This window comes from Hermetia illucens, chromosome 1, assembly GCF_905115235.1.
Source record: "Hermetia illucens chromosome 1, iHerIll2.2.curated.20191125, whole genome shotgun sequence".
Taxonomy (NCBI): Eukaryota; Metazoa; Arthropoda; class Insecta; order Diptera; family Stratiomyidae; genus Hermetia; species Hermetia illucens.
This window is the reverse complement of record NC_051849.1, coordinates 141,106,514-141,126,262: the sequence shown is the minus strand read 5'-3', so window position 1 is coordinate 141,126,262 and position 19,749 is coordinate 141,106,514. Positions and strand designations below refer to the sequence as shown.

The 19,749-nt window shown below is 36.6% G+C and overlaps 1 protein-coding gene across 1 annotated transcript; it reads left to right on the top strand.

Moving 5' to 3' along the window:
- The first annotated feature begins 2,517 nt into the window (after positions 1 to 2,517).
- On the top strand, positions 2,518 to 15,553 carry LOC119646718 (transmembrane protein 62-like). Its single transcript, XM_038047297.1, has 7 exons — positions 2,518 to 2,922; positions 10,203 to 10,452; positions 10,516 to 10,610; positions 10,677 to 11,047; positions 11,127 to 11,466; positions 11,571 to 12,274; positions 14,883 to 15,553. The coding sequence occupies exons 1-7, from the start codon at positions 2,716 to 2,718 to the stop codon at positions 14,905 to 14,907; spliced, it is 1,992 nt and encodes a 663-aa protein (XP_037903225.1). The 5' UTR covers positions 2,518 to 2,715; the 3' UTR covers positions 14,908 to 15,553.
- The last annotated feature ends 4,196 nt before the right edge of the window (positions 15,554 to 19,749 follow it).

Genomic DNA, 19,749 nt, shown 5'->3' with positions numbered 1-19,749 from the left:
TTCTACTGCCTCGTAGAAGGTATCCTTCCCCGACTTTGCAGTGTCTTCTGTAGGGGCGTGAACGTTAATGAGGCTTATATTTCTAAACTTGCCTCGCAAGCGCAGAGTGTATAACCGTTCACTTATGTTTTCAAAGCCGATAACAGCAGGTTTCATTTTTTGGCTGACTAAGAAACCTACTCCGAGGACATGGTTTACTGGATGGTCGCTTTAATATATGGTGTAGCGACTCTTCTCCAGGAAACCGGTCCCCGCCCAACGCATCTCCTGTAACGCTGTTACAGCCCTATATTGGGACAGGGTATCGGCTAGCAGCACGTTCCATGACAAAATACGCAAATCATTATTCCGTTGTCGTTACCGGGTTCGTCGTTGTGTTATCGGTCCAGTCTGAGGCTCATATTGTGACTTCGTAACAATTTGTTTTCCATGTAGGGTTGGCAGCCCTGCCCAACCCTTAATCTCGAGGACCAGTTGGTCCAATTTGTCCCGCTTTTAGGCTCGGGAGACTCGCCTTCATCGTTCTCCGTCTGCAGCTTTTCGTTAAGAAATAGCTCCCAGCGGTCACTACGTGGAAGTGGAGGAAAGGTTTGGTAGTAGACCTGTTGGCGTTGGTTCAGCAGGCATTTCCCAGGTTTTATGCTCCATCGTGGGTACCAGTCCACGTTTCATCCTGGGACCTATACTACCCTTTGACCACCACTATTACTATCTGATAATTTCATTTCCTGGAGCGCCAAGGCATCTATCTAATACTTTTCGACATGTTAATGAGCGATCTAAGAGCCTCAATTCTGAACAGAGAGCGCATGTTCCAGGTTCCCAACCTGATCCGATGCGAAGCTCAATTTCGGGTTCAATGACAACTTTATACTTTGAGTAGGTTGTCAGCCTATTGCACAGCCCCCTTTCTTCACGACGTAGAGAACTCGTCGTTTATTCCCTTTCCGGAGTTACAAACGTGGAGGTGAGAGTAGGATTTTTTAAATCACAGATGTTAAATTAGTGTGCAGCGTGGTATTTGTTGAGAATCGCAGTGCAAGTCTGTAACCCTCCTGATATATATACTATCCTTTAAAGTTTTCAAGGGAGCAAAAAGTTCACTTAATAGGTAAATCGACTTTTGACTTAGAAGATGTAGACATAGAAATCGCGAAGGTAAGTATCTACCTATAACAATAAATAATAAATTTTAAATTATTTCTTGAGTTGAATGTATAAGTATCTAATACATGTTACAATTTATTCACTTAACGGTTTTTTTTTCAAAAAACTAATCAAGATATGGATATTCGGTAAAAGGCGTTTTCTATAGAAGTAATAGGGTTGCTTATCTTTTTTTTCACGGTTGCGTGGCAATATTCAAAAAGAAAGGGGAAAAACGCCAACAAATCGAAAGAGATTTTATTCGTGTGTGAAACGAAAAAAAAAATCTTCCTGAAAGTTCTAAGGGGATTTTCCCCCTTAATTTAGTTATTTAAATAAATTTCTTCTTCATCGGATGATGCTAACGTCTATGTTGAAAGCCGAAGTTACTTTCGTCGGCTCAATAAATATATGCAGAAATGCATGCAAATAAAGGGGAAAACACATTAGGAGGTCAGAATCAAACTTTTTTATGATATTAACTTAGCTATTCAAGAATACGCTGCATAAATTTCAGAGTGATATTCGTGTTCCTTTAGATTTTATGAACGTAGAACCGAGTGATTATCGAGTATAGGCTCAGGTTCGAACCCCAGAAGGTAATCGCTTTATGTTCCTACGTAATTGGCGTTAATCCCTTGTACGGATGGATTTGTATTAGTTGTAACTGTGTTTATTTTGCATTTAAAAGTCAAAAATGTCTTCATATCCGAAAGGGGACTTTTCAAACCCGTTTTTCTTAAAATGACCTTTCTCAGATTTACGGGAATTTTAACTCAATGGTATGATATGAAATGAAATATTTTTTTTAACACTTGTAAAATTTTTATATTTGACCATGTTCACCTCTTTAAGATTCATATTGTTGAAAAATAAGTAATGCCCCGCAATTGGAGAATTGCAATGTCGTGTAATCACAAAAGTTGTCTGAAATACAACTATTATTATTATTGGATTCACTTCTTTATTCTTTCGAAGAGGTTTTGTTTTCGTTCCATCATTTTTCACGATTTAAAAGCTAAAAAGGATTTATAATGAAAAATGAATACATATTTATTTTCAAACATCTTTTCCCACCTTTGATCGCCACTGATCTATGTAGAAATATCATGTTGCGAAAAATAATTTGAAATCAAAACGGCCTCTTCTGCCAAGCTTAAAAAATTTAATTCAGCCTTAAAATTTTAGAAAGTACGTTGGTGTAATATGTTTTCCACCACAAAAAATTACTCAACGCTACTTTTGTACTAGAACAATAGGTTACCCTATAGAACTGATAAGAAATATCCCTCCCCTCAAAAATTCCCAAAACAAAAATACACCGGCTGATTGTCAACGCAGCTGGCATGACGAGTGTTCGATACGTGTTTTGAAATTGATTGGAGTAAAATGTTGCTTTAGGTTGCGGCGTTCTCGGGTTGTTACTTTTTTACTCTTGGTGTCGGGTTGTTTCCTCTGAATTATAGAACATAAGAAAAATATGTTGCAAGTCCGGAAGATTTCTCGGCTTTAATGTTATATTGTTGTGGTTTAATTAGTTCTATCTCGACGAACTAAGCGTTGTTTAAAATGCGATACAAAATTAATGCCGGACTTTTTGTTCTATTTGTGTTATTCATTTCGGTGTGTATATCAAATTTGGCGAATTTCTTAGGCACTGATCGACAAATCGCCCAACGGTTGCAGGAAACATCTGAGAATAATCTGGAATGGAAGGATCGAAGGAAGAAGCTGGAGATCGGAAACGGAACTGATCATCTTATGTGGTTTGTACAGGTAAATATTCTCAATAAGCAACGAATTCTCACGGTGGAATAGAAATCAATGGAATCATTACCGAATAATACGTCACGCGCTATGACGATTACAATGACAATGCAAATACTACAACCGTCGGTATTGATTCCAAAATGGTTGGTGTTGACTAAAAATACCATTCATCCAAAGACTGCGCCAAGCTTCCCCTTACTAACAATGGAGTTATATTGTATCACTGTATCGAACTGACGCAGGACGTTTCGGAAAAGTTGTTGATGAATTTCTATGAATTTAGCGGTACCGCAAATTCTAATAAACTATGGTAAATGAGATTCGAACCATTTCCGACCGGATCCACTATAGATACATAAACATATTGAAAGCACGTGATTCAAATCGACTTTTTGAATCGTTTCGTGTCAGTGTCCAGTAATAATTGTCGTGCCGTGTTGGTTCGATGTGTATAATTTGACCATAATATACGAGTATCAGTTGTGCGTGATTGATGTTCCTAGTTATCGCTTGTATCGAAAAATAGATTCAGAGTCATAATCAAAAGTGTGGAATGTAAGGGGTTGCTTCGAAATATTTACCTAGAAATGTGATTTCTTCCATTATCGTATCTTCAGCGCAGTGCAGCGTGTTTGTTATGCTAAAATCCTTTCAATTGTTGTGACCAGCCTGGCGGGGGATTTATTTTGATTTTGAAAATTTGTATTCCGGCTGCTGCTATTTCCATATATGTGAGTGAACACTGAATTTCTCAACGACAGATTCGCATCCCAAATGGAAATATAGGCAAGTTAAACCATAAATCCATCGAAAAATTTAGCAAACCTTTGAAATATAGGTTTTTGCACCCAACTTGGAAAAGGGCCGAAGTCGGTGTATTTTGGCTTAGGTTGAGAATACTTTTCGGGCGAAATTGACTTCATTTTCAATTTATATTATAACTAAGAATTTGTTGCAAGTATGTGTGGACATTTAAACTGTTATTTTAAACGTGTTTTGTTAAATTTAAAAAAGGTGCTTGAACAAAATCGCGGCGTAATTTGGAATTTGATGGGAATCGATGCAGTTTAATTTTAACCAAGATAATTAGTTGGATTGATTTCATTTATGATAAATGATATTATTATTATAAAAAAATGTCAAGTCAAGTTTTGGATTGTTTGTGTTGATGTACTCCATCACGAGCCAACCGTTTTGACTGGACTGATCGTCTTCCATCATATCCTATTTCTTTTTCTTGCTCTCGAAACTGCATGATGAGTTTTGTTTGCCCAATATCTCGTCTTGTACAATGGCGGTAAAAATGATAAGACACCCCATGTTTTTCAAGAAATCTTAAAGTAATAAAACATGGACATAATTACATTCTCCTGAGTAATTACCTGCAGTTTCCCCGTATAACACATCCAGTAATTAAAGAAAGTCGAATTTCAGGTAGGTAAAGAAGACACCTTATATTTAGGCATTTCAGAATGGAATTCAAGTAATAAAACCCAGTTTGTTTTTATGATATTTTAATATTTTATTGAGCCTCCTTTCTTTTGTATAATTTCTACCATTCTTTCAGGTAAACTATTAAACAATTTCCTTATATAGTTTCTGGAAATTGGGCCCCATTCAGAAATAATAGCATTTTTCAATTCGTTTACGTCTTCAAATTTCTTTGATTCAGTATAAACGATTCGGGTCAAATGCCCCCCAACAATTCTCGATTATATCTAAGTCAGGAGACCTCGCTGGAAAAGCGAGTTTGTTGCTGTTGAAAATACTGCTTAACAACCTTTGCACTATGAATCGCAGCATTATCTTGCTGGAAAATGAACAACTGATCCACGATTGCTCCCAAATTGTCGCTAAATTCCCCACGCAGCATTTGCACATACTGGGGGCTGTCTATTTTTCCCCTTAAAAACCGAATAGTTGACCGCACATTGTATTCAATAGAAGCCCAAACCATTACACTTCCGTCACCAAACTGTCTTTTGCTTAACACTCTCTCTTCCTTTCTTTAAGTCATGGAAATAATAGCTGAAACCGTCGGGTCCGTCGAGGCCATTTTTTCTTCCAACGCAAGTGATATTCTGCAAAAGCTATTCTGGTCAGTTTGTCCTTTTCTGTGAGAGGCATTTTTCTCTGTAATTAGCGTTATGGTGTGCAATTTTGATGAAGGGCAAGGGTAGCATAATCTACATGGCTCAGATCTTCGGAGCCAGCTTGGAGCATTTGCGAAGGATATTAGCGTCACTCTACAACTATAGATCTCTATAAGGTTCCCAACGAAAAGATTATCTAGTGTTCGCAGCCTTTCTCTAGTAGAGCTGGACAATCGCAAAGGAAGTGACTGGGTTTCTTCCTCCTCTTCGCAAATTAAGCAATGTGAATTGTGTGGCATGCCGAGGGACTGTCACGAGCAGAACCGTTTATTTTCCTCTATATTCCTATAAACAGGAATTCAGAGGGAGGTGACTTTGGTCGTACTGATTTTACTAATTTTACAGCTAAGTCGCAAAGTATAAACCCACTATTCGAAGCAACTCTCTTTCCGAAATCAAACCAGCTATCTTCAAGTTCCGAATAAATTTTTTGAACGGTTCCTTCTTCACCTGGGTGCTATAACCGTGAAATCTTTCTCATTTTCACAGAAGGGATCTAGCCATCTGCTGCTCCATTACCTCTTCCCTTATGGTCCGAAACGTAGTGTATCCACCTTTCTGTTCAGATCAAGCGTTTTTATTAAGCCTAGTAGTAGTAGTTCTAGTTGTCTAGAATACGTTCCACTGTTTTCAAAACGGAGGATATCGGGGAAATTGGCTCGCTTTCGGAATAAAGATAACTTTTGCCTCACTCCATGCTCCTGATATGTATCTCAGGGCAAAATTGTCCTTTACCAGAAGAGGACCTAGGAAGGCTTCTAGATTCCTTTAAAATCGTTCTAGCAAAATGCCATCTTCCGCACGTAGTTTAAAGTTTCCTACTAACCTTCCTCTAATCTAGCCATGTTGAGCATCTACTCCGTAGTAATAATACCTTATACAGCTGCTCTTAAAGAATTTCCAGAAATTATCTTGCTTTGGTTTCGTGATCACATTATTACACATCGGTAGTGGTTTTTTGCAGCTTGGCCGGTCTGCGGTTTGCTTTACCCTCGGATATCTGCCCTCAGGGGGCTAGTCACCCCTATTCACCACGGTGTATGTATCTCTCGATGAGGTGATCGTTTTAATCCACTTCTAGAGGAACCATGTTACTGTTCAGGTATATTACATTGGAATCCCAATTTGCTCTCCTGGGTTTCTTTATTATTCTCTATATATCAGACCTTGACGACAGTCAACGTTATATCGAATTATTCTCGCATCCCATATAGAAAAGTAATTCGACACTCCCCAGTTCTTAAATAGCTCATTCATAAGAATATTTCATGGAGTCATGTTTAGGATTTTTGCTCGGAATTAGTTATGAACGTGTGCTTTCTACGTTATGTATTTTTAGTGTGTTTGTATAGCATTAAATGTGATGATGAAAACTGAAACTGTGTGGGTTCCCAATGCTTTACAAAGGAGTGAACAGGAGTGTTTGCATACATTACAGCAACCCCCTATCTAGCTTCGCAACTTTTCCTCAGAAAACATTAGATCTGCTAAGATGTCTGGATATTAAACTGAATTCCTTCCGTCGAGTTTTGGATTTAGATGAGCGCTTATGATTCCGACTAGAGAACGGACGTCTGTTCGCATCAGTGCTTGACATCATTATTACTTAAAGCGGACGCACTCAGTGGTTGCGGCATATTTTTTTTGACTCCTTCTGCAGGAGCCACTGGTCTTGATTAAGAAAATGATTATCATTAGCAATTTTTTTCCTCAGTGTCGCATTGCAGACTGATTATACAAGAGCAAACGGATGAACCCCCAAAGTAGATATGCAAGAGAACAGGCTATCTGGAAAAAAGAAAGCAAGGAAGGCACTACGAGATAATGTATAAAAGCTGTGTAACACTCTAGCCACCCTCTTCTAGGGAGCTCTGGAAAATCATAGCTTTCGGCGGAACTTCTCTCTGCATTTTTTTATTTGCTAATTCGATAAACTATAATCTCAAGAATCATTCAAGTTTTAAGTTGCCGCAATAGTTGTTTTTGTTTGTGTTTTTCGTATGAATTGTTTTTGTGACACCATTTTTTTTCGGGTAAATTCGAAATGACTCGGTCATTTATTATTCGATTTGCTCGATTCTTTTTTTCTTTTATTCTCTAGACTTGCCTTTAAAAAATTGCATTTAAATTTAAAAGATTTTAAATTCTGAATGTTCGGAAAAATCTGCTGAAATTTTGAATGCGTTTATCTCGAAAACACGTCTTTCGAAACTTCTCTTTATTTTCCCAAGAACTATTGGATGGATTTTAATAACTTTTTTATCAAAATAATCGCACACTAATTATGGCCCGAATTAGGGTCGAGGTTTGTTCACATTAAGTAGCTTTTTTCGATATTAAAGTAAAACAAGTCGGGAAACCGGAAGCTTGACGCTTCAGGTATAAAAGGTTTTGTGCTTCCCTATGTGAGGAGCATAACGTAGTTTCCCATTGGCTTATAGCATTGACCCGAGATATTGAAATCGCTCAGTTCTGGGCAGGTTACTGCCATTGCCAGAACAAAGCGATTTAAATATCTCGAAGGGCAGGTTACTGCCATTGCCAGAACTCAGCGATTTAAATATCTCGAGTCAATGCTATCAGCCAATGGAGAACTGCGTAATGAAATTGTTTCACGCATTAATACAACCTGGATGAAGTGGCATTCCCCAACTGGTGTTCTTTGTGATCGACGTATCAGCGCACGTCCCAAATCTAAAATTTACTGCAATGTCGTCCGTCTGCCGCTCTCTATAGTTCTGAGTGTTGGCCGACTATAAAGGACAATGAACGGCATCTTGCGGTAATGGGGACGAAGATGTTGCATTGCACTGGTGGCGTGACACGTTTTGATTACGTCTGAAGTGAGAATATCCCCCATGGGTTTGCATCGATTGTGGAAAAACTGCAAGAGAGGCGTTTTCGATGGTGTGGTCACGTAACTCACGCTAACGAGAATTCAACAACTAGTAGTGGTCAGAACATCGAAAGCAATGGGAATCAACCAAAAAGCCGGCCAAAACAATGGTGGCTTGATACGCTGGATGGGGATTTAAAGGTCTCGCGATTACATCTTGATCAGGCATTTGATAAAATAAAATGACGAAAAAGATCACCACGAGCCGACCCCGCTTGTGAACTGAAGGCCGAAGAAAAAGAAAAAGATGTGAGGAGCGACGAGCTCCGTGTAATATAGTTAAAAATTCCATTGCCCTCTATTTTCTAGAAAGCAATTTAAATAAATCTTTTGGTGGAAAGCCCTGTGTTGATGTCAACTTCATGCGCTTCACGCTCTCAGTTTAGTATTATTAGCAAATGCCAACAATTTAACCAACATCAAATATAAAAAAGGGATAGGGAGAATTAGATTCTTCTTGAATGGAATTTTAATATTTCACTCGAATTTCAATTATTCTCGTTAATTATGATGTCAGCATCTTATTTGTATGGCTTAGGATGCTGTTAATTAGCACGAAATTGATAAGTTTGAACTTCTATAACTTTGACACTAATAGTTGGATTTTCATGGAACTTAGCATGTCTATGTTCTCTATGTCGGTGCAAAATTTGGTGCACCTAGGATGAACTTAAGGGGAGCTTTTAAGTCAATTTCTAAAAATTGATAATATACTATTAGTAAATTTATTTGAGCAGATACCGGAATGGGACATCTCTCGAAGATGAGATTTCACATAAGTGTTTTACACAAAACCTTAAAAAGAGCTGCGGATAAATAGATTCTTCATAAATGCAACTTTAATATTCCACTCGAATGTCAATTATTCCGGGTAATTATGACGTCAGCATCTGATTTGCATGGCTTTGGAAGCAGTAAATTTGCGCGAAATTGCTAAGTTTGAACTGCTATAACTTTGGCGTTAATTGCCAGATTTTCACAAAATTTAGCACGTATGTACGAAATATTGTCCTCTATTCTGGTGCAAAATTCGGAAGTCCTAAGATGAATTTAAGGGGGGTTTTTCAGTAAATTTCTAAAAAGTAGTAAGTAGTAAGTACTATTAGTAAGTTTATTTGAGCAGATATAGGAATGGGACATATTTTGAGGCCTAGATTTCATCTAGGTGTACCACCCTGATTTTTTTTCGGATTTTTAGGTTGGGTAGTTTCCGAAAATTAGTCATGTCTCACTTTAAATACGTACATTTTGACTTCTTACTCACGCACTTTGCAATTTATGCCAAAACTAATGTCAGTTTCGGAAAGTACAAACCAAAACCTTTCATTTGATACCCTAACAACTATATCCGGTGAAAAAATTTTTTGAATCCCCCCTTTGCATGTATGGGGAGCCCCCCTTTAAATTCCACCTAAATTTATGCCACTCGCTGTATGCGTGGGATTTCATAGTTCCCATCTGTCCACCAAATTTCGTTCGGATCGGTTTAGCCGTTTTGGAGAAAAATGCGTGTGACAGACAAACAGACATTGAATCGATTTTAATAAGGTTTTGTTTTACACAAAACATTAAAAATGAGGGCGAATTTCGAAATTAATTTTTTTATAATCTGCCAAAATTGTATTTTCCAACAGATCCCATTGGTTCTAGTTTGGACCATAACTACATGTGGTCTAAACAAAAGTGTATTTACACTTTCTTCTTCGGGTTCACAGTTTAGTCAGAAATGCAGGAGAAGTTAGATGAAGTCCCAAAAAAAGCAATTTCAAGTGTCTTCAGAATAATGTGTTCAAGTTATGAAGAATGGTGTACTTCTGCGTAGTCGGAGCACATTACCCTGAAGGTAATAGTGCCTATATATATTTGAAGTAGGTAGTATATTTCGAGTACTGTTTAACACTTAGCGCCAGTTATGTAAAATTCCGGATCTATCGGGATTGTGACAACTCACAAAATAAGTTTATTTCATAGCTCTATCGCTAAAGGTATTGATGGGAAGGTCCAAAAAGGATGACACAAGTTTTCAATTTTTGGTTAAATATTTTTTGTTTTACATATGGCATACCATATTTCAGGAATCAACTTCTACGTTCTTCAGCGTCCCTTAAAAGAAAATAAAGAAATAAAAAGGTGTCAGTTTGAAGGCCTTAAGTGATACTTTTATTAGTTTAGTTTCTTATAAGCAATCCAAAGCATTTCACTACTTCATTTTCATTTGAAATTGGCAAACATTTCAGATTTCTGACATTCACATAAGCATATGGCGTGATAAAAAACGACAAAGTGATTTACGAGACTTTACGGGGGAAACTTTAGACGTAATTAAACCGCCAGTTGTTGTGGCTTCTGGAGATTTGACTGATGCGTGGTCGACGAATTATTTGGGCTCGCAGCAATTTAAACGGGAATGGGAAATTTACAAATCGATATTGGAAGAAAATCAGGTTGGCAAGAAAACCATATGGATGGATATTCGAGGAAATCATGGTTAGTTTATTCTTAGTATCCTTTATTAACTATTGACAGGAAAAATCATAATTGAACTTGTAGACACTTTTAACGTACCGAGTTTGGACTCTGATCTGAATTTTTTTACAAAGTATTCTATTCAAGGAGATAAACACAAAAGATCTTACATGAAACAGGTAAGAAAGTGAAATTACTGCTTATGATATAGATCGCTGTTATTCGGAATTTCTGAAATTTTTCAGATCACAGTTGGGAAAGACAAATATTCCTTTATCGCAATTGATGCATGTCAAAACCCAGGAACAAAACGGGCGTTTAACTTTGTTGGGATCTTAGATGTAAATCAGACAAATGCCATAATAGATTTGGCTGAAGCTTCCCGAAAATCAGGGGCTGATTATATAGTATGGTTTGGACACTATCCAACATCTTCAATCTTATCTCCGGGCACTGGGAATCGTGGTATTCGGGGTGTTTTAGGTCACTACGATGAAGGTTACGTTTATTTGTCAGGGCACTTACACACACTTGGTGGTTTGGCTAAGAACATGTATGCTCTCCAGGACACAAATTTCTTCGAACTGGAGTTAGCGGACTGGAAAGACAACAGAATGTAAGTAGTTGACAATAATTTATGTGGGATGTACGGAACTGACTGTAAATTATTTTGGTTAATTAACTTTAATTCGTAGGTTTCGAGTGGCAGCTTTCGACCATGGTCTTTTTTCATTTATTGATATTAAGCATAAAGACTGGCCTATAATTCTAGTGACGAATCCCAAAGACTCAATGTTAAATATAGAGAAAAAAGAAGATCCATCGCTTCAAGTTAAATCGACGCATATCCGAATACTTTTATTTGATCCTGAAGAAATAATCAGTTGTAAGGTGCAGATTGATGATGAGCAATTTAAAGATTGCCACAATATCACGAAAAATTTGTATGTGAGGGAATGGCAGCCGGATCGCTATAAAAAAGGACAACATCGCATCAATGTGGTCGTGACCACAGCTGATGGCAGACGCAAATCGGTAAATAATTTTAATTTTCTCTTGGATTTGTCAGGAAAAAATGTATGCTCGAAGAAATAGTATTTGCATGCTACAAATTAAAATTACAATTGTATTTTTCACAGATCTCCCAACAGTTTGCGTTGGACAACACGAATCGAGGATTTCCGACAATTGCGAAGATGATACTGAAAACCAACCTAACTCATATTTTTCAAGCGATGTTTGGGTTTGCATTGGCCGCATGTATCCTTCCGATTTGCATACTCCGAACTTGGCATGAGCTGGCTTATGCTAGAAAAGTTAAGAAACCTAATTTGCATAGATCTTACTTCAGAAGAATGATACGGAAGTTATGGATTTTATCTACTGTGGATCGTATACTATATCCCTATTTATTTTCTATTCTATATGTGCTGATTGGGCCATGGTCAATTGGTCACATTATTGATGGGCACATGGGTATAATTTTTTCGTGGGGAATGTTCGTTAAAGGCCATTTTCTGCCAGGGACCTTAAGCTATCTCTATGGTTATTTTCAATTGATGTTTTGTAGCTTCCCGTTAGTATTTATATATGCGCAGGTGGTGTGGGACCGCTATAATATATTGCTGGTGCCTGAAAAGCAACGGCCGAAAACAATTTGGTCAAGAACTTTTGAATATTTACCATTCTGTACAGTTCTTCTGACAGAGATTGTTTTGGCTGGATTCTTTTGGTCTATTTACGGACCATTGTCAGCTTTTCTAGGGCCATTACGAACGTGGTCTATGGTCTTGCATTGTGCATTATTTTATTGGGCCAAAACCCTCCCGAAATATACATTGAAGTAAGTATTGATGTTATAATTACTTTCAGTTGGCTCAGATTTGTCGTATATGAGGGTCTATGAGGCAAAACGGTATAACATTCGTGTCGTGGCTGCGTCTATGTAAAATCTTAGGAGAATTCCAAACACTTTCCGTTATTTATGAGATCACATTGAAGATGCAGTAAATTCGCCTGGAATTGAAAACGTTGAACTGTTATAATTTTATTACTAATGGCATTATGCTAGTTTTAGGTGGTTCTAGGATGTACTTAAGGAGGGTTTTCCGGTAAATTTTAAACATTTGGTAATATACAATACTATTGCGGAATTTCGAGGCGTAGATTTCATATAGGTGCATAATTGTAAATTTTTTTCAGACTTTTTGTTTGGTAGTTTCCGGGAATGAGTAGCATCAATTTAAGTTTGTACGTCAAAACTAAACTGTTTACAAAAATACTAGTTGTTTCATTTGATACCTATGCATACAATAGTAGAAAAAAATTTAAACAACACACAAGCTTATGTCACTGTTCGCGTGGAATTTCATAGTTCCCATATGCCCAACATATTTTCTTTGAATAGATGCAGCCGTTTTTGAAATAAGTGATGCAACAGAGAGACAGACAGTAAACCGAGTTTAATAAGATTTTGCGTTACATAAAACCCTAAAAACGGAACTTAAAATTTCTTAGAAAGTTTGTTTACAATTACCTGAATTCCCGCAAAACACTCGATCAAAGTTTCATAATTTTTTCGCTAATAAACTCAGGTTTTCTATTGTATCACTAATTTATTATGTCTACTACTGCCAACGAACAGGAGGGCTAAAGAAAAAGAAGGCTCTAGTGGTAGAAAGTTTCCGGTAAAATGATGCCCCAATGTCTTCCCATTTCTGTATCAGGTTCTTTCAGATTGCTCTATGGTAATAAAACGGATAATTTATGAATCCCTAGCTTGTTTCTAAATATTCTCTAGGGATACTTTTTTCGTCATCTTGGAATATATCAAGTCTCAACTATGTACAGTAAAGGGAAGATCTACCTCCATTACAGGAATAATTGTAGCTACTGCTAAACAGTTACATCACGAGTCGTTGGTGGTGGCGAATATCTTACTGTTACGTCCTTTTCCTCTACTGGATTTCTTCAATGTTTCAAGACAAGGATTTTCCATTCTTGATTTGTGCAGTTTCTTATACTAAAACGAAACGCATTAAAAATAATTTAATCTTAATAGATCCAGGATAATAGCTTAATATGTGAGCCCCAAAAAGTGAAACAGGTCTGAAAATCTGAAAAAAAAATCACAATGACGCATCTATATGAATTCTAGGCCTCAAAATATATCAAATGAAGTTAAAAAGGGTATATTACCATATTTTAGAAATTTATCTGAAACATACCTTAATATCCTCTATTAATTTGGTTTATTTGTAGGTTACTTTGACATGTTAGATTCTTATATTAAAGTCAGTAATATCAGCGTAATTTGAATTTGAATATAAGAGTCAGTCATTTGGAAAATACGTTGATTAATTTATGCGAAGGTATTCGGAACCGCGTGCTAAGTAAGAGATATGTTTGTCAATAACTATTGAGCATCTGCGTTAATGTCAAATGTTGTCAAAGAGAGTAAACCTAGATTCTATAATTGATATTTACAGAATACTTTTCTTGCCTCATATTGATTGCGCAAATTCTTTGTACAACGCATCAAACTCCCTGATCGAGTATAACAGATATTATTAGAGAGGGCCAGCTAATAGCTATTATTAAAACAGCATTTGACGGGGTTTAATGTGACATGATATATCGAGGAAAATGGAATATGAAGTCTAAAGCGAAGTTCGTTCGGGTTACATTCTGTCATTGGTGCTTTATCTTCTCATTATCGGTGGTACCTCGTTGTTGAGATTTTGGTTTGCTTCGGAAGAATTAGGAAAAAGAGGCAAGGAGAATCTGATTGAAATTACCAGAAAAAAAGGTTGTCAGTCTGACGGCGGAAACGAGGCGTGGATAACGTTTCGATAGTAAAGACAAGGATTGATCCATTAGACAAAAGAAAATCACTAATTTAGCAGTGGTCACTATTAATAAAGCATGGAGTTTCTCCACTCCACAACACGTCTGGGTGTGACGCGGGCATTCAGGTTATAATTTTCACTTCCTTCTTCACACGAGCTTGGGATCTTTTTTGCGAAAGGTAAAACAGAAGAGATTCAAAAATAGCTAGAACCGTATGCTAGGCAGTGATTAAATGATTGGAATAATTGTAATTTAGATGTCGCTCCCAGGATCTCATTTGTATTGCAATTTTCTTTGTCACGACTCTGGTCTTTTTCCGGATGTGCTTATCTGTTTTAGTCAGCATAACCTTCAGCAAGCATCTTTCTGATTTGATTTCGGCGGTTTTGCTTCCTAATTAGTGCTTAAAGTGTTTTTTAAAATTCAATAATAATAATAAGCTAACGCAGAATTGGGAATCCTATAACACCTATTTCGTTTTATTATTATTTTTATGGACACTTAAAATATGCGACTCGCATTTCCTCAAAGACGAATTTGACGCCAACTGGATCATAAGCAAAGGTTGCAACACGTTTATACTAAATGATTTTTCTTTGCAGATCCGCAATGACAGTGTTAGAGTGATAACTGGTGGAGTGTTCCGGAGAAGAATGTGAGGTCTAAACAGCGAATATCGTGCGATTTTCATGTAATTATTTAATACTACCGGCAGTTTGAAAAACGTAAAGTTCATTGAAAAAAATTAAAAAGAAAAGTGCTTTGGTTTGCCAACCAAAAATAAGGGATTTTCATTCCAAATTTTTGATTATATTCTAGGTGTAAGAGACGTTTTTTTTTTATGTTGAAAAGCTCCAAACTCTAATCCTTATTGCTGATTTAACATTGATTTTCCTATAATTAATTTCTAAATATTTAATTGACTTTTGATATTCTTTATCAATAAATTTTAACTAATGTTTTCTTACGATTTTACATATATCCACGTTTGAGACAGTCAATATTATGAAAAGTTTATCATTTAACATTTTGATAACACATGATGAGGGGCAGTTGGTTGCAGATATACGTTAATTGGTATTGGCCGCATGAAAATGTGAACAATCCTACTATCCTCTGTGGATTTTCCCTATTCTAACAAGAATAGTACTGGATTGATATTCAATTCAATAATGACAATCTGTGATGATAAATCAAGCCACTCTGCAACTTTGCTTCGTATTTGTCTGATGTAATATTTGATTAAAATGATTATGATTGTTTTGGTTTCTAATTTCTTGTAGTTGTGCTTCAATGAATAAACCCGTAACTATCCCAAGTGTCCGGATAGTCAAGTGGTTGGAGCGCTGGGCTTTTGTAACGGCAGGTCACGGTTCAAATCTCACTGAAGGCGGAGGGAATTGTTATCGTGACTAGATGTCGGATACCAGTTGACTCAGCTGTGAATGAGTAGCTGAGTCAAATCAGGGTAATAATCTCGGGCGAGCGCAATACTGACCACATTGCCTCTTATTATACTGCTATGTTCTTGAATTAATGAATTAACACGCTTCAAGGCCCAAATCCTCTTGGATTGCCGCCAATAAATATTGTTCTTAAATACAGCCCATTTTTACTGAAGAAGGGAATAAGATGCTCCCGAATTACATACATTTACAAATTTATTGTAGTTACAAGAGCTACGGTTTTATTCATGGATTTGATTACTTGTTATTCCAATTTCACAACACTGGCTTGAAACTTACTTTTATCCAGAGGAAGTTTTTATTAACAATAATAAATCGTCGATTTTTAAGAATTTTTTTTTCTAATTTCTGTTGAGCAATTGTGTGTTCGCACTGCAAACTCTTGGCTTCGTTCGAGAGAGGAATCCTCCGAAGAATTGTTGGCAACCTATATGAAGATGGACGATTCCGTAGCCTATATAATGACGAAATTGATGAGCGATACCAGGTTGCAGTAGGCGGGTCATTTAATCGGTATGGATGAGGATGATCCAGCCCGAAAGTCTGTAAGGGCAATATCTAGTGTAGAAAAAGAAGACGATGTAGACCAGGCAGGGTTTCATGGAGCGAGGATGTAGGCCAGGACGCCAAACAGCTTGTAGGGAAATTGAATTGTTAGACCACGGCGCAAAACGGGGAGGTTTGGAGTTCCTTATTAAGGCAGACCTAGCCCGGATATCGGTTGTCGCGCCATTGATGATGATGAATTGTGTGTCCCATTACTACACCAGTTTTTCTATTAAAGGATATTTCACCCTTACTGTTTTCTTAATGAACAAATTCGTTGACGGAGAAATCTAGATTTCCTAGAAAGTGTTGAAATTTTTTCACCACTTTCCAGCTCCATAACTATTTTAATTTTTGCTTCTAAATCAAATATCTTTTTTTTTTCGGTTTCATTTTCGATGCAAAAACTTCATAAATAGAAATATATGTGTTTAAAAGGTAATAACAATAACATGCTAATCATAAAATAAAATGACTGACAATATAGTTTCCTAAATCTTATGAACAAATAGAGAACTTATCTTGAAAATTGTAAAAAGAGTCTTCCACACCTCATCGGCTTAAGATTAAAATGTGGATAAACAAAAGACATCGTTTTGTAATGCCATAACGAAAAAAGTCGGTACATATATATGTGTCTAAGACATATCGATATCAACTCATCACAAAGCCGCGCAAAACGAAGGCATTAATGTATTACAAATAAACTGAGACTCTTTTCGACGATTTCAATAGAACTTTATCGGACGTATTCCAATGTGAAGTATGATAAAGTGTTTCATTCCCTAATTAAATTGTTAGTTATCGTGGTTTGTGGTGGTTGAATTGTTTACTTCTGAATGAAACGTATTTACAATCATCTGCAAGGTTCATGATGAGGTATTCGAATTGATATTGTTTTTTACTATGCTTCATTTATCAACGTGATGGTAAATTTTTTTTGCACTGTGAACACTAGGATGAATGTTTCGGCGTTTTTACTAAAGCTACTTTCTCATATTAGTTATCAACTGATGCTAGAGCGCTGTTGTTAGACCATCGATCCAATCTTGTTGTATATTGTCCTAATCAAACAAGAACTTTTCAAATTAAATTTTTCGAAAGTTTGAGAGGGGAGAAAGTCATATTTACATGATGATAATCGTTGGCACAACAAGCCATATTAGATCAGGGCTTTGAAGTGTGTTAAAGCACTTCATTAAAGACCCTAACGGTACACTACATAACACTGTAGGAGGTAATGTGGTCACCATTGCGCTCGCCCGAGATTATTTCCCTGATTTTACTCGGGTACTCATTCACAGCTGAGTCGACTGGTATCCGACATGCAGTCACGATGACAAATCCCTCTGTCACCAAAGAGATTTAAACTGCGACCATCCGCTGCGACATGCCAGCGCTCTAACCACATGAACATGATGCTTAGCTTTTTAAGATTTTTTTATAGAAAAATTGATATTGAAATATGGGCATAAAGTCCTTTCTTACAAAATGATTTGTTTCATCTTTTTCTTTAAATTTATATTTTCAAACACACAGAAAGATGTAGCAGATTCGAAATCTGAACTCAGACTCGAAATAAGGAACAATATCTAAGTACAAAATAAATGTGCAGATGTGCTATATTCTTTCGAACGTAAACATTCCTTTTATTATGTGCATCTGACCAATGCACATCTGTTCAAATAGAAAAGGAATTTTCAGTCGTTATCTTTTTCTGAGAAATGGCGCAGATATAAAAATATCTTTTCAAAGGAAACATATTTCAATAATTTACACATTAAATCCTTTACGCAAGAAAATATTCACATTGAAACATACAAAATAAAATTTCTAATTCTAATCTATTGACAAAATATCTCCGCTCTGGAAACTCTGATGCAAGAAATTGAAAATAAAGTAAATATAAAGTAGCTGCTATAGCCAATATTAAAATGAACAATTTTGGCTGAAAAAAAAGATATCCTTTTTAAGGTTTTCTTGAAAAAGTCTGTCCGTCTGTCCCATTTCATTATTTTTTTTCTCAACGAATATAGCCATATGGGGTATCAAATGAAAAGCTTCGATTATTACTTTTCACAGCAGATATTAGTTTCAAAAGCGAGGAGTGTGGGGATCAATTATCTTAACGACCCGTTCTCAGAAACTACTCTACCGAGGTCTGGAAATGCTCTCCGTTACGATATCTGCTCAAATAAAGTTAATAACTATTATATATTATATTTTAACAAATTTACCGCAACCCCCCTTAAGTTTATCCTAGATCTGTAAAATTGTAGTAAGACGGACTTTAATAGGAAGCATCATGGTGGAAAACCTACTATTATTAACAAAGTTATCGCTTTTGCGTCAAATTACTACTCCCCAGGAGATAAAGTGTCAGTATCACGTCGAATTAAATATCGTTTGTATTCAACGTATATTCACTATGAGCTATTTATAAATGGAACGATCGTGTAGCCAAATATTCTTATGCAAAAAACCAACAAAGTTTTCTATACCTGAAACGCCGAAAATTTCGGGTTTCGACTTGTCTTAAGTTAAGAAAAGGGTTCGTACCATGCGCTCACTTCGAAAATAAGCATCGCAGCCACATTTGCTGAGCTCGCAGATGTATATAATATTTTGTATGTTCTATAGGTGTATAACAATATCCCCTTGTATGCTTCGGTATTTATGGCGTTTTAAACGAAAGTCAACTTTCCAATTAAGGAAGAAAAGTATATTAAGATCGCTCGATTTTCAATTTTTTGTATTTTATGAGCTATGGCATGGTTCTCCTTTTCTTCGCCATACTTAGGGTGTGTGATGTTTGGCAAATCATCTGAATCTGATGTAAGATACTAGGAAAATATCCGTTTAATTCACAGTAATTTGAACGATATCGCGAATGCCACTGTCAAGAAAGCCACCGGACTGCCTTTCGTTTTCCAGATTGGAAGAAGTTAGAGAGAGCTCAGTTACAATGTCATCAGATCTTGTTGCTTTGCCCAGTTTCATTCATTTGATTGCCTGTTCATCTTCTGCGACGCTGCCTCCAAATGTCGGAAGTGGTGCCGGAACAGATTTTTCTGTTGAAATTTAATTGAATTATTCCCGACCGCCCGACGCGGCTCGATATAGCTTTTGATAAGTCGGACCTCTTTTGTCGTCCTGAGTGCCGGGTTTATCGTCACGATCATTGTCGTGGGTTGTTCGTGTAATAGCAATCCTTCCTTTGCTTGCCGGTTGGCATTTTTTATAATTTTACCCATTGGTCAGCTTTGCAATGACGCGGAACTTATGATAGAATGAGATTGAAACAGAGAGTCTACTTTCAAATCTTTTATTATCTATACAACTCGAGTCGTGTATTTCATTAGTCTATAATGTACAATGCCTTAAACTAATCTTACTAGGTACTACTAGAATATTTTAAATTGAATGACGGTGCTACGAAGTCCTACGAGACAAAACT

What these genes read in the sequence shown, in the direction of transcription:
- LOC119646718 (XM_038047297.1), top strand. Translation starts at nt 2,716, where the DNA reads ATGCGATACAAAATTAATGCCGGACTTTTTGTTCTATTTGTGTTATTC. An exon ending in AAAGATCTTACATGAAACAG is followed by an intron (nt 10,611 to 10,676) that starts GTAAGAAAGTGA and finishes GAAATTTTTCAG; the next exon opens with ATCACAGTTGGGAAAGACAA. An exon ending in GACTGGAAAGACAACAGAAT is followed by an intron (nt 11,048 to 11,126) that starts GTAAGTAGTTGA and finishes TTTAATTCGTAG; the next exon opens with GTTTCGAGTGGCAGCTTTCG.